This window comes from Vanessa tameamea, chromosome 26 (genome assembly GCF_037043105.1).
Source record: "Vanessa tameamea isolate UH-Manoa-2023 chromosome 26, ilVanTame1 primary haplotype, whole genome shotgun sequence".
Taxonomy (NCBI): domain Eukaryota; kingdom Metazoa; phylum Arthropoda; class Insecta; order Lepidoptera; family Nymphalidae; genus Vanessa; species Vanessa tameamea.
The window spans coordinates 4409071-4423383 of NC_087334.1; the positions used below are offsets into that span (position 1 = coordinate 4409071).

The 14313-nt window shown below is 31.6% G+C and overlaps 2 protein-coding genes across 3 annotated transcripts in view; one reads left to right on the forward strand and one right to left on the reverse strand.

The window, feature by feature from the left end:
- LOC113393212 (polyamine-transporting ATPase 13A3) overlaps nt 1-14313 on the forward strand; it is a 52181-nt gene that overhangs the window by 33343 nt on the left and 4525 nt on the right. Inside the window, exons 2-12 of one of the 2 annotated variants that reach the window (XM_026630001.2) lie at nt 4335-4400; nt 6288-6455; nt 6538-6608; nt 8086-8195; nt 10651-10813; nt 11167-11371; nt 11701-11887; nt 12176-12311; nt 12683-12848; nt 13500-13700; nt 13997-14197. In XM_026630001.2, coding sequence (XP_026485786.2) covers nt 4353-4400; nt 6288-6455; nt 6538-6608; nt 8086-8195; nt 10651-10813; nt 11167-11371; nt 11701-11887; nt 12176-12311; nt 12683-12848; nt 13500-13700; nt 13997-14197 — 1656 coding nt within the window. In that variant the 5' untranslated portion in view covers nt 4335-4352. Of the gene's footprint in view, nt 1-4334; nt 4401-5173; nt 5443-6287; nt 6456-6537; nt 6609-8085; nt 8196-10650; nt 10814-11166; nt 11372-11700; nt 11888-12175; nt 12312-12682; nt 12849-13499; nt 13701-13996; nt 14198-14313 lie in introns of those variants that run through there. The other variant, XM_026629993.2, reaches the window with a different exon arrangement.
- LOC113393443 (DNA-directed RNA polymerases I, II, and III subunit RPABC5) lies at nt 1188-3581 on the reverse strand. The gene is made up of 3 exons (XM_064219118.1): nt 3437-3581; nt 3087-3195; nt 1188-1365 (listed from the first exon to the last, which is right to left on the reverse strand). Exons 2-3 carry the CDS (start codon nt 3179-3181, stop codon nt 1257-1259), a joined length of 204 nt encoding a protein of 67 aa, XP_064075188.1. The 5' UTR covers nt 3182-3195; nt 3437-3581; the 3' UTR covers nt 1188-1256.

Consider the following 14313-nt stretch of genomic DNA (forward strand, 5'->3'; position numbering starts at 1 on the left):
AGTCTTCATTAAAATAATGACATTGACAGCTAATGCTAAAAACTATTCTCTATGTCGGTACATTTCTACCTGGCGTATTAAAAAAGTAAGCAATGAACACATAACGTGAAGTGTATTTGTATTAATATACGTCGACAAACAAGAGAAACTAGATTAGATACAGCTTATCTTTATTACAATTTAAACATTGCCATTGAAATACTTTCCCGGGCTTAAATGAGGCTTAAAAGAATCTGAAATCATAAGAAACACCGATTGAGGTTCGAGTGGTGAGCGTTATTGTTTGAAATCGATACAAATCGATCGATACAATATTTCAATGTCATTATATGAATAGGAGCCGAGATGGCCCAGTGGTTAGAACGCGTGCATCTTAACTGATGATTTCGGTTTCAAACCCAGAGAAGCACCACTGAATTTTCATGTGCTTGATTTGTGTTTATATTTTATCTTGTGTTCAGCGGTGAAGGAAAACATCCCGAGGAAACCTGCATGTGTCTAATTTCAACGAAATTCTGCTACATATGTATTCCACCAACCTGCATTGGAGCAGCGTGGTGGAATATGCTCCAAACCTTCTCCTCAAAGGGAGAGGAGGCCTTAACCCAACAGATGGAAATTTACAGGCTGTTTATGAAAATTAATATAAATAAACTGTCAAGGTTACTTATATATTGTTATTACTGTTGGACAAAAGTCCCAAAATTGAAAAAAAAAAAGTTTGTTATAGTTATTAATTAATTTCTGATAGGGATTAGAATAGAATTATTCGATTACGAATTACTTTATTTACTTTACTTTGTATTTATGATAACTAACTAGGGAAATAAGAGTCAAAATAAAATTGAATAAATGTACTACAATTTTGTTATAATAATAAAAACGGAATTTATTAAATCAAACTTTTTTATTTACTGACCACGCCGCCGCTCAGCGTTCGATTTACATAAGAATATTATTTTTCCCTTCACTTATTTTTGAATAAAATCTCCTAGTTGATATTTCCGCTACATCGATAATTATATTTTAACATAGATGTGCAGGCACAGAACAAATACTATTCATGTCTCTTTCATCATCAACGAGTAAATGTCCATTAAAATTAAACGTTTTATCCGTTTACATTTTATATTTTTTATTCTTATGTTGTGTTATGTTGAAGATATTAAAAACAAAACAATAGTGAATATGTCTTAAAATTTATTTAGCTTAAAATTAAAAATATACAGAATTTATTATAGATACTGGAATGAAAATTATTTTTCCAATGGCGCATAATTGAGTAGTTTTTCAATTAAATCTACGTGACCGAGTAGCATGCGACGGCAGCAGTACCTCTTTAAGCCGAGAGCATCAAGCGCATCACTGTAACAAAAAAATTTTTTATGGTAGCTATTACGTTTCATGCATTGAGATTGGAGTGTAAGAAGAAATATAATTGCGTATTATGCCAAAAAAATTTAATTTGTTTTTTGAACTGCTAAAATTGAATTTGGTGCATCTGTGAAAAAAAAAACAAATGAACACGCTTATACTCGATACAGTAAAATGAAATTATAAATATACAGTTAGATATTGGCTTTCAAAAGAAGCAATTTTTAAAGTATTCTAAATCCCAATTCATAAATTTCAATTTAATATAATACTCTCTATCTACATGCTAATCTGGCAATTTAAATGGAACTCTTATTTAATAAAATTCAATAGACATTTTTAAGGGTGACCACATATTTTTAAAGATATTAGAACAAATATAAAACATATGTGTGTAACTTGATACTGAATAATGAATTAATAAAATCAAACTAAAAATGTTATAAAAATATACTAAAGAAACAAAAAATAAAAAATGCAAAAAGTATTTGACTAACTGTCAATGGGATGTAAAATATTATTATATTTGATATCACCTTTGACTAGATGAAACATAATTATATTATCAGCATTTTAAATCACAGATCATGATACTTATTCATAATATGATTTATTACCTTGAAAGTAAGCATTGCTCGGTAACAAACACGATTGTTGTTTGATCATTTGATGCATTGGTAATAATGATTGAAGTTAATGATTGAAGTTAATGATAAGTTTATTTCAACTATCCACCTGCCTTGACTACTACAGGAAACAATTAAGGTTTATTCTGGAATATATTTACAGATGAATTAAAAAAATATTACAGAACATTAGGTACATCACACCTATAATTCATATTCTGTTTAAACAGCAAATTATTTTGACAAATTATTTTTTGTATCATTTGCTGTTGAAAAACTTGTTCCTTGGAGTAGTAGTGCAAAAAGTTGCATTAAAAGTATAACACCTCACATTATTGCCTCCACTGGACAGAAGGGCAGGTTCATTTTTTGTCCAGAGGATCCAAATTGCGATTCAATGGTGAAATGTTGCCACCATTCCATACGGTCAAGATTTATACAGAAACTATTTTTGAACCATATTTGTATATATTTAAGGACTTAACATTAACAATTCTTATGTAAATAAAATATGTTTCAAAACAGCACAACTCAAAATTAAATAAATATATCAAATATTTTTATAATACTATTATATATAATAGTCTATACTATACTATTCATAAAAATATTAATGGAAAAAGATCCATACACATGCTATAAGCAAATTACATATAAGTTATGCTATTTGTTTATCTTTGTATGTTTAAAGGATTTCAAAATGAGATTCAATAGGATAATAATGCTAATATTTGTTGATACCAATGCATAATGATCATTCCTTATTAGTATTGTTAACTGTTAACAGTTTTAAGCAAGTATTTTATTAATATATTATAGGCTTAACCATACCATGATTTATTTTTTGAATGTGATATCCTTAGATTATAAAACAAGAGGAAAATGGAATGCACGAAACATTATAGTGAAGCTTGAAGCAAGCATATCATGAAATTATTTACTTCTACCTTTGACATCAGCCTTTTGTTTAATAATCTGATGTCAAATAAATGATGACAGAAAGAAAGATATCAGTGTTTAAGGACTACTAATCAATGTTTATAACTAAGTCTGTAAGTTATGTTTACGTCTAAGGTAAAATCTCACCCCTCTGTATATTCAGCTTGCAAGAGACCAAGGTACGCCTCCCATTTGTTGCCTATAACTTTTCCGCACGTAAAACAGCGCACCGGTATTATCATGTTTCTTAAACACTCTGAAATAAAATATACAAAATTTTTCTCACGATTTGAGTACAAATGTTTAACAACGGACAATCTGTTGATAAATACTTTATAATAACGCATATCCGTGTGAATAAGTTTTATATAATAAAACTTATCATATACTTTGGAAAATTGTACTACGGATAAGTGTATTTTAAATATAAACTTATAATTATGCCAATTTTGAGGTTATTTAAAATAATCTATGATAATGACGTTTTGTGAACTTACTCGATTTATGAACTGCTAGCACGAATCTACTGACTTTTGAATTTGTCAGCAATATATTAGGTTAGACGTTTTAGATTAAAAGCAAGTAGAAAAATCACAATCACGAAACAGTGCGCCCACGAATTGAAGCTTTGTTGTGACTAATGTCAAGTTGACATCGACATATATGAATCAAATTGTCAGTGTCACAGATTACATGTATATCACAGATACTAATTTAATTACATCTATCATAGACTAAAATAGTCACGATACTACGGTACGGTAATAGGCTATTTGAAAATGCGAAAAATAAAATGTCAATTATTGTAATCAGTATATATTATGAGTTTAAAAATGGTTATTTATAAACGAAAGTTGAAAATAATAATTTATTTATTCTTAAATTAAAATGCATTTTTTGAACGTTTGTCATGTGATACAAAACTCCTGATTGGTCGGGCTTATGATGACGTCACTTGCTTGTTAACCTCGTTTGCCTACTGTATGTGGATTATATGTGCCACAGATTACAATACAGGCAAGCGACGTTACCGACCCCATTGTAGCGCCATATTGTCAAAGTAGCGTTTTCGCGCGCTATTTAAATATGGAATTTTTAATTTGATATTATTCAGCAAATATGTACTAGAATTAAAAAAACAACTTTTACTGGGTTCTTTAACCAATATAAAATGGATTATAAAAAATAATATAAAATGGATTTTAAGAACCAGTCAAATAGCCTATTCCGTTTATTATTAAATAAAAAAGGTACTTGGAAAATGTTTTACAAATAAAAAGAGCGTTTGCAAAAAAAAGTATAATTGAAAATTGAACGAAGAACGAATTGAATTAGATACACATACCTGCTATACATATAAAAATGTTTTTATTATTATTATATTGTTTGTTTCAGATTTCAACAGCGAAAGCTATGACACTTAGCGTCGAACAACAAATAACGTTAGATGACAGTCAATTGGTAAGATTTACTTTATAACAAATTCTAAAAAAGACATAGGTACTACCATTATTTATTTCTATTTACAATAGAATATCCATGCTCTCTACCAATAATATCGCGCCAATTCGATTTTAGATATTGTTACTTTGGCCTTTGTCGTCTTGTAATTGGAACTTTTGAACTTGGAACTTGGAATAAGCTATAATTATAATTAGTCTTTGGTTAGTAAACTCCGTCAATTAAGAAATGTCAAATGTGACAAAATGTCAAATGAGATTTGAAGCTGACATAGTGACACTCAATCGTTAGTGTTAATATTGTGTTTTTTGTGGGTGGTAGTAGTGCTAGTATTTCTTAATATTTATTTACGTTTTAATAGTAAATTGAGCTTTTTATTTAAAATCATTAATATAATAGTAGAATTTACAGTGTACTTGTGTTTCTCTTATTATCAGAATGCAATATCTTAAAGTTTAACTATTCTTATAAGTTGATATGATTTGCTTTGTTGCTAGCAATCATAACCATAAGGTGGTAAATGTGCGATATTGTTCTGTAGCTGAAAGGAATTTGCTCTGGTAGGATAGCTTAGTGACGGAAACAGCTTTGACATATTTTAATTAAAAAAATATATAATTTCACTATTTTATTTTTATAACAGAAACTATCTTCAAGGCCAAAGGCCAAAATTAAATGGCAAAATATGTCATTTTTTTTGTCTTTGTTTCTAATGACGAGTAGACGAGTATGTTTTAAACTTGATATTATAATAAATTTTTATTTGTTTATAGTAGGTAATAAACTATGTTAAACACAAAAATTACAAAACTAAAAGAAATATAGATTATAAATATGCCATGAATTAAATACCTCATAAGTGTCTAGTGCATTTATATTGAGCATTTATTTATTACTATCTCAATAAAATATAAAAAAACAAACAAACATGAGTTACGAGGAAGAAATCCAGCCATTAATTGTATACAGCTCTTTACAAAGTAGGGAATCACTAGATAACTTCACTTTTCAAAACATAAACACAGATCCAGAATTCGACCAGGTAAAGTTACTATACATATGAATTATTCAGAGTTCTGGTACTCATGTTTATAATATACAATATTATTTTATAAATTACATTGTTACAAATAAATTAAAAGCTAGCTGTAAAGTATGTAAAAAACTGTATAATATTTATTGAGTCCTTAAATTATTGAATAGTATATTTTAGAAATAAAATGTTCTTAAAATTATCCTACATGTTTCAACAGTAACCAACTAAAAATAATGCCATTAATTAAGACATTCAAGTTATTTTTGCTTTAAAGACTCATTAATAATCTATAAAAATCATTTGCCCTTAGTAAAAGAGGTTGGTTTATATTATAAATACTATAAAGATAATATAATTATATTCACATCTCTAATAATATAATAACATAATTTACTTTTATTTTTATCTTTATGAGGAAGTCTTATTCATATAAAACCTGATTAAGTCAAGTATTGCAAAAGAATCTTGTTGGCAAGAATGTTACAAAATATGCTAATTACTAACATACTGAATATTAACACATTTGAATATTACTGGAAACTAGATATTTGGATAGAAGCACTATTGAATTGTTATTTTAAATGAATTTATTAAATTTATACCTATGTTTTCGAATAGGTTACTGAGAAAACAGCCAGTGTCAGTACAGGCACAAGGGACATTTTATCTCAGTTTGGTACCCTTTTTAGGTAATTAAAATTTCTTACAGTGCTCATTGTCCGTATGTCTGTCTGCTATAAAAAAAGGGAACAGAATGAGACTCTTTCCTTAAATAACACAAAAATAATGTATCTAACATTATTATACTACTCAATATATAATATTGAATATAATTATAATAAATTTTCCAGGTCGTACATGGTTACCGTAAATGTAGATGGCGGACGATTTTAATGCACATTCTATCGACACTAACTTGTGGTATTCCTTATCTATTTTTCCACTGGTGTCCCACATGGCTGCTGTATGTAACCTCCGTCAGATGTTGTTTTCAAAATGCTGATAAAGTTTTAGTTATTGTAAGTATTATAAAGATAATCAAGGTTGGAGTAATATATTAATCCAAATAATAAATTGTTATAATAATTTTATATTTCGCAGGAAACATTTCAGAAGAAGTGCAAAAGTTATTTCATTCATAAGATAATTGATAAAAATATTGCCGACGCAAGGTAAGATTCATTTTGATGTAATATTTATTAATCATTGTATAGACCCCTTTAGGGAGAGATTTTTTAGAACATTTAAACAAATATATTCGAATCAAACTTAACATATCTCGTATCGTATACATAATGAATTATTAGTATAATAAAGTTTTTACGATAATTATTTTTAATAGGGTACTTATATTCGTATCCGTTTGCAACCAACAGCCGTTTATCTAGACCGCTCGACAGAAGTAGGTACTTCCCTATATCGTAAATTGAAACAGCTTACGGATTTATTTTCGAAGAATAGTACGTGATGTAACTCGAAACGATTTAAGTTAAAACGACTTATTTAACCTTCGAATAACATTATTTCTTCGCCTTAAAATGTAATCCAAATTAATGTCAACGATGGTGCTCAAAAGTGAAGAGTTATTAATGTTCGCCCTTTTAAAACCTGGTGACGGATTTGTTTTTAAAATCAAATCTAGAAATTCCCTTTTCTAATTATATTATTTTCATGCATCATGATTGAATAGAAATTTTACGCTGTTGTTGTTCCAAACGTGACGGTTAACGACAATAGGCGCATAAACTGTATCGGTTGATTGGTTACAAAATAAGAAGGCATTGAAGTACATCCAAAATCCAATTCGGATTATCAATTTACTTCTAATTTCAAATATGATGAGACTTAGAATTATTTACAGGATTATCTTAGTGTTTATAATAAGATCTATTACCCTATTTACATCATCTAATTCGAATTTTAAAATACCTTCATAGCAAAAATATTTGTTACAAAAGGAACTCCGTACGTACTTCTCGCTTTAATCTTTCAGCTATGTGGTGATATCATGTTTTGTTTAAGCATTTAATTACAAAATACAACTGTCACGTACGACCTGTGTTCTGAAGTCGTAAAAAATCTAACGCCAAATAAAATTGTAATCGTGCTGTACAAATAAAAACATGCAGACAAATAAAAAATAAACTCTATCAAGTTAATGGATTATAGACCGAAGTCTCAAACATCACGTCTGTAGAGATTTGTTTATTAAAGAAAAAAAAAAAACAAGCACTATGAAAAGACAATCAGTTATTATAGTGACGATATCTTCTTGACTGATTTTGGCAACGACAGACAATCTCAGTGAAGACTTTTTGCGTGATACGCAGACATGTGTGACAAAGGTGCATCTCTGTTCTCCCATCCTCATAATCCAATGGCATGGCAAATGAGGAGTCACAAACGAAAAGAGTTCAGGTGTAAGACCAATGGCTTTACGTGCTCTCTGATGCACTGGAGTATACACACCAAATTCCACACTCCGGGCTGTTCCTGAGCATTTGTCGACAGAAAACGCAATAATTATTTATCGGCACTATCTGAGATTTGGACCTTGGGATTTTAAGCCTTATATCTAGCCACTAGACAAACGAGGCAATCAGATTGATATATTAAAGTATTCTTAAAATGCTAATATATTTTTTACAGTGGATTATTAAATGAAGGCTTTGAAGATGAATTCGGCGGTGAGAAAGGTCCATTGGATAGCGCAGATGATCTGTACACTCCGTTACATTTGGACGACGGAACTAAATTAAGTAAGTAATACAATTAACTTAATCATTAAGTTCATTTTTAATTAATAATGATAATTAATTAATGAATCATTTAATTTATTAATTACGTATTTTAATTACTAATTATGTCTTTAGCCATAATAACAATAACTTATAGAAAAAAAAAAACATTCCATAGTTAGTTAGGTCATAAAGATTAATCTGCTTCTCTGTAAACAAGATTTGAATAAAGTAAAATAAATACTAGCCATTAAGTATATCAATTGCATTGTTAGGAAGTTATATTATTAGTAATGATCTTAAGTCATTAGTCAGTTATTAAAATAATAAACCTACATAGTACGTCCTGAATCTCTGTGGTAATAGTTGCATTAGTTCAATGAAAATATGATAATACTATATATATACTTTAAACCCGGCTTTGCTCGGGTAAAATATAAAATCTAAACAAATGCGGATTATCATTTACTTTTCATATAACTTTTTCATAAACGTTGTTATTATCAAACATCTATAAAATCACCCATAAACGTCAAACATGGCCGCCCGTTGAACTGTCATGTCAATGAATTTTATGAATTTTATATCGTGATTTTTGCGGATATATGTTGTCGACTAAAACATCATTATTTTTTAACGATCATTATTATTGTGGAAAGGTTTCGGTCGTATCTATCGTAGACCTTACAAAATTATTAATATACAATTTAATAAATAATGCCTATTCCAACCGGAGAGTATAAACGATCCTTTGATTTCCGGTTATATTCTTTTTTAATGTACTGATCTATAACAGCTTACCAAGCGCTAATCTTGCGCTAAAATAGATGCGACTATAGCCTTAAAGGGAAAGGGTCATAGTCGAAACCGCTATCAAATAACTAAACGACCCTTGTACCAAATGTACTTAATGATATTAGATAGAAAAATATATCATATTATAATTACAAATATGCGGTTTTGAGGATCACAGCGTAATCAAACTGAAAGCTTTAAAAAATATAGGGCTTTAGACAAATTAAGTTTTATTTTAAATTTAGAAGCGAGTAAGACGCCATAGAGTATATCAAAATGTATATAGCCACATCGTTTGACAGTTGCCACAGAATATCTATACTAATATTATAAATGCGAAAGTAACTCTTCCTCGAACAAAAATCGCTGAACCGATTTAGATAAAAATTGGTGTGGAGATAGTTTGAGTCCCGGGAAAGTACATGCGCTACTTTTTTAAATTCACCCCTTGAGGGATAAGATTGGGTGTGACGGCTTGTTGTATAAATTTCGCGCAGGTAAAGCCGCATTTTCAACTAGTATTTACAGACAATGATGTATGTATATAAAATATATGTTTTCAACGGTTGATGCTTTATTATGATTTAAATAACGATGTTTTTTTATTAAGCTTATCGTTTAGTGGGAATAAAATGATTTACACTTTGCAGTTTCCGTTTTTGATAATATATTTTTATACGCAAAATATTAATATCGTAAGAATTTATTTATTATAAAAAAAATAGTTTTGTGAGTAAAATACGAACTAATGTTGTATACATAGTGCATAAGTTAGTATGCAAACTCAGACACACTCTATTGCCTCTCAAAGTCAATGGGACGACAATCGAAAAGGACTAAAGGTCAAACCAGGGGTCAAATTACACCTCAGACACAATTAATAGGCTTTTAGTTCAGAAATTACTAGGTTGATATGATTACGTTGACAGTATTCAAATTCTCGTTCGAAAAGCACGTAAGACCGTTGCTCCTGCGCGTATCTCTGCCTGGAAAGTTAAATCTGTTAGTAAGAAATTAGATCTGCGACCTTGTAACGACCAACGAGATAGATTAATGATCCAAAGCGTCAATGGCTTTATGGATGTCAAAAGTTGCTGGATCGATCCTGACCCCTTGGGCTATTGTCGTCCCCTTTCCTAACACAAGTGATAAGCTTAAAAGGAGGAGTGAGTAGGAATTCCTTAATTCATTTGGAGTATTACTAATGTTCTTTTTTTTTTTAAAGATATCTGACCAATACCCAAGGCCTAACTTAATCGTAAAATTAATAGTTTTAAAAAACATAAATAGTGTATTTTTTATGGATTTTGATATTTCAAACCAATCGATTATTTCAACAATATTCTGTGTATTGAAAAAAAGACAGCGTGATTCAGCTTATATTATTTTGTTTGATATTATTGTCGAATTTCGACCTAAAAGTGTAAAATTAATACCACAATGAAAAAGAAAATACGAAATGTTGCCATATCACCTAGATATATGTATATTTTAAATGTCTACTAAAATAAATATAAACTTATGCGTTGTAATGCTATCAATATTACAAGTACAAATAAAAGAGCAGAACAGAGTAAATCATCAGAAATGTTTTATCTAAATTTGACCTTGAAGTTTTACTTTTATCGCGTTTAAAGAAGTTTCACTTCAAAAGCTAAATTAATATATGTATCCTGAGCAGATGTCCAGCAGTATCGATACTTCCGTCACAAAAAACAGTACCTGATATGGGACGCGTGTCGTGCGCAGTGGGTGCGCCTCGCGGGGGTGGAGCGCGGAACCACGTGCGCACAGCTACACGCCGCCGCCGCCAGGCCGCCCTGCACAGAGCGGCGATTGCGAATGTTCGTTCATATTTATTATACTTTATTTAAGGCACAAAGCTTTGCCCCTTTCAAGAGATAATTAAAAAAAAACCGTAACCAAACCTATTAGCGTAGATATCATCCAGAACTTGTAATGTTTTTAAAATTATCTTTTTGTGACTTTAACTGCATTACTTGCACGTCTCAGTGACTGAAACTGCAGTACAAAGTAATGTTATAGTAATTTGTGGGTAGGCGACCTTGACAACAAGGAAACTCTTGAGAGACTGCTAATATTATAGATGTTTGTCTTAAAGGTAAAATACAATTTAACTACCTATTTTTCTTGCAACATTTTAATCTTTACCTAATGTGCTATATTTTTTTTTTAGATTAAACATTTATGGTCTCAACGAAATCAAAGTGCCAGTCCAATCGATAATGACGCTAATTATGTTGGAAGTGTTCAACCCGTTCTACGTCTTTCAATTATTTACGATAGCCGTCTGGCTGGCCGAGCCATACTACTACTACTGTATTGCGATCGTGCTCATGTCCACGTTCGGTGTTGCCACATCGGTTATACAGACAAAAAAGGTATGTGGCAAAAATCTTAGGTTTATGGTTTATAATTCTTGGTGGTGGACTTCGTGTAAGCCTGGGTAGGTACCGCCGACTAATCAAAAATTCTACCGCCGAACATAAGTACTTAGTATTGTTGTGTTCTGGTCTGGGTGAGGGAGCCAGTGTAACTACAGCACAAGGGATTCTTCTTAGTTCCCCAGATTGGTGTATGGCTAATATTACTGACAGCGCAACTGGTGGTGACCACTTACCATCAGGTGGTCTAATTTTCCGTGCGTCTAATTATATAATAAAAATCCCTCGCCCCGGTAATCGTCAGCGGCCGCCGCGCGTGCCCCCAGAACCAGGAGAGCCTGCGCGCGACGGTGGAGGCGCACGACACGGTGGAGCTGTGGGGCGGGCGGCGCGTGGCCAGCCGCGCGCTGTGCCCGGGCGACGTGCTGGCGCTGCCGCCGCACGGCGCCACCATGCTGTGCGACGCCGCGCTGCTCACGGGCGCCGCCGTCGTCAACGAGAGCATGCTCACCGGTCGGCGCCTGCGCTATCTGTCCCTTGTATCGTACCTGCCGAATCCGGCAGACATTGTGTACATTTAAAGCCAATAACCAATTTAAAACTGAAAAATTATCTTAAACTATATTATCAAAATCCATGACGCCTATCAACGAACCCTATAGTTTTAATATACGACAAAAACTGATGCCGTTTCTTGAATTGCTCGTTTAAAAATAAACCATAGTTACTCTTTTGTTAAGCATTTATTTCTTTGACATGTTATTCTAGTTATTTTAAATTCTAATATTATTTACTTTTCAGGAGAATCAGTGCCAGTAACAAAAACGGCTTTACAAAGAATCGACAAAGAGTTCAATTTGAAGGAACACAACTCTAGCGTACTGTTCTGCGGCACGAAAGTTATCCAGACTCGGTATTACAATAACGAACCCGTTAAGTGAGTTTATTTAATGATTTAATAGAATCATTTTTTTTTATCTTTTATTTTAATATCATATTAATATGAATACCATAAATTATATCGCCATAATTTCATCACAAATGTCTAGAAAACATTTGACGACTCAGATTGTCAGTATGGCAATAAGAAAGAGTTTGATTCGAATTACTGCGCAAAGAACTACAGTCATAAGCTATAGCAGATTAGCTATTTACCATGATTTTAAGATAAATCCTTCCAGTTATAAGACTTGATTGAGATTTCTCTCAAACTTACTTTAATTGTATTGGTTAGTAGTACCATACATTTCAAGTAAGGTCGGTAGGTATTTCCATAACGCATTTGACAGTGCACGTTTTCTGTCACAGAGCACTGGTCCTGCGCACAGGATACAACACGAGCAAGGGTGAACTGGTTCGAAGCATCCTGTATCCCGTTCCCGCTGATTTCAAGTTTGACAGAGATTCATATAAATTTATAATCATTCTAGCCTGCATTGCTCTTGTAGGGTTGGGGTATACTGTTGCTTTAAAGGTAAGTTTAAAATTGCAGTATGTATAGATAAAATTTTACTGCACAGCACATTTTTGTCGCTATTATTTTTAGTATTTTAAGTGTAAGTATCTTAAAATCTTTTCCACTGACAGACTTAGCAAAGGTTCATGAACCGTAGGCTTATATATTTCATGTGTTTTGCTAATATATTATGCTCTGTTATATTATACACTACAAATAGTCCCTCGTTAACGTATCTTAACTCACATTTTAAATTAAATATTGTGTTCAGTGGGGCTACCGTTAGAGCATAGCAACACTGCTAGCAAATATTTGTTGCAGAGTGATATCAAATCAATACAAAATATTATAAATCAGTATTATGGAATAGCATAATACTCCATAATAATGATTTATCGACTGCAACATTTATTAATCCGCAACATATATTTGATAGCAACAGTTGCTAATGTCTAACCGTCATAGCACCATTGGTTTGAAGAGTAGAAATAATAACTGCGGGTACATGACATATTAGTTCCCATAGTGTGTGGCTCATAAACTCTGTAAGGTTTATATTTCTTACAGAGCCAATGTCTATGGACGATGGTGACCACTCACCACCAGTTGACTCATTTGCCATCTTACATATTATACATTGGAAAATGACTATTAAATTACTTTTTTCAGACATACAGAGCTATGACAGTGGGAGACATAATTATAAAGGCACTAGATATAATAACAATAGTGGTACCACCCGCGCTACCTGCCGCTATGACGGTAGGTCGTCTGTACGCAGTGGGAAGACTCAAGCGTGCCAGGATTACTTGCCTGAACACCAGGGCCGTTAATGTTAGCGGATCGTTGGACTGCATTTGTTTTGATAAGGTAATATAATCAATAATTTTATTTACATTCAACGTCTGTGGTAACTTGATTGGTTTTTCTTACATATTTTTTATTTGTTACAAAATTAAATGAATGCGAAAATTAAATATCATTGAACTAAATATTTCTTAAAAAGCACACAAATGAAAGACTAAAAATATCTGATTTTAATATTATGGAGGAATATTAGAATCGGATATTTTATAATTTTTCTTTGATATCGTTAAAATATGTAATATATCTTAAATAGTATAAATGAAACAAGTAATGTTTATAATGTAAACATATTCTTACAGACTGGAACGTTAACAGAAGATGGCCTCGACATGTGGGGGGTAGTAACTGTCAGTACGGCCTCATCCCCTCCACTTTTAGGAAGACCTCAAAGAGACCCGAAACAGTTAAACGACCTCCACGAATTAAAGATAGGAATGGCTTCCTGTCACAGTTTGACTTTGTTAAACGGGGAATTGGCTGGCGATCCACTGGATTTAAAGGTAATAAATATTTATAACTTAAATGCCGTACTCGTTTAAAACTTAATATTTATTGAAATCATATTTGTATCGTTTGGTATATATTATTATTATTTTTTTATTATATACATACAAAT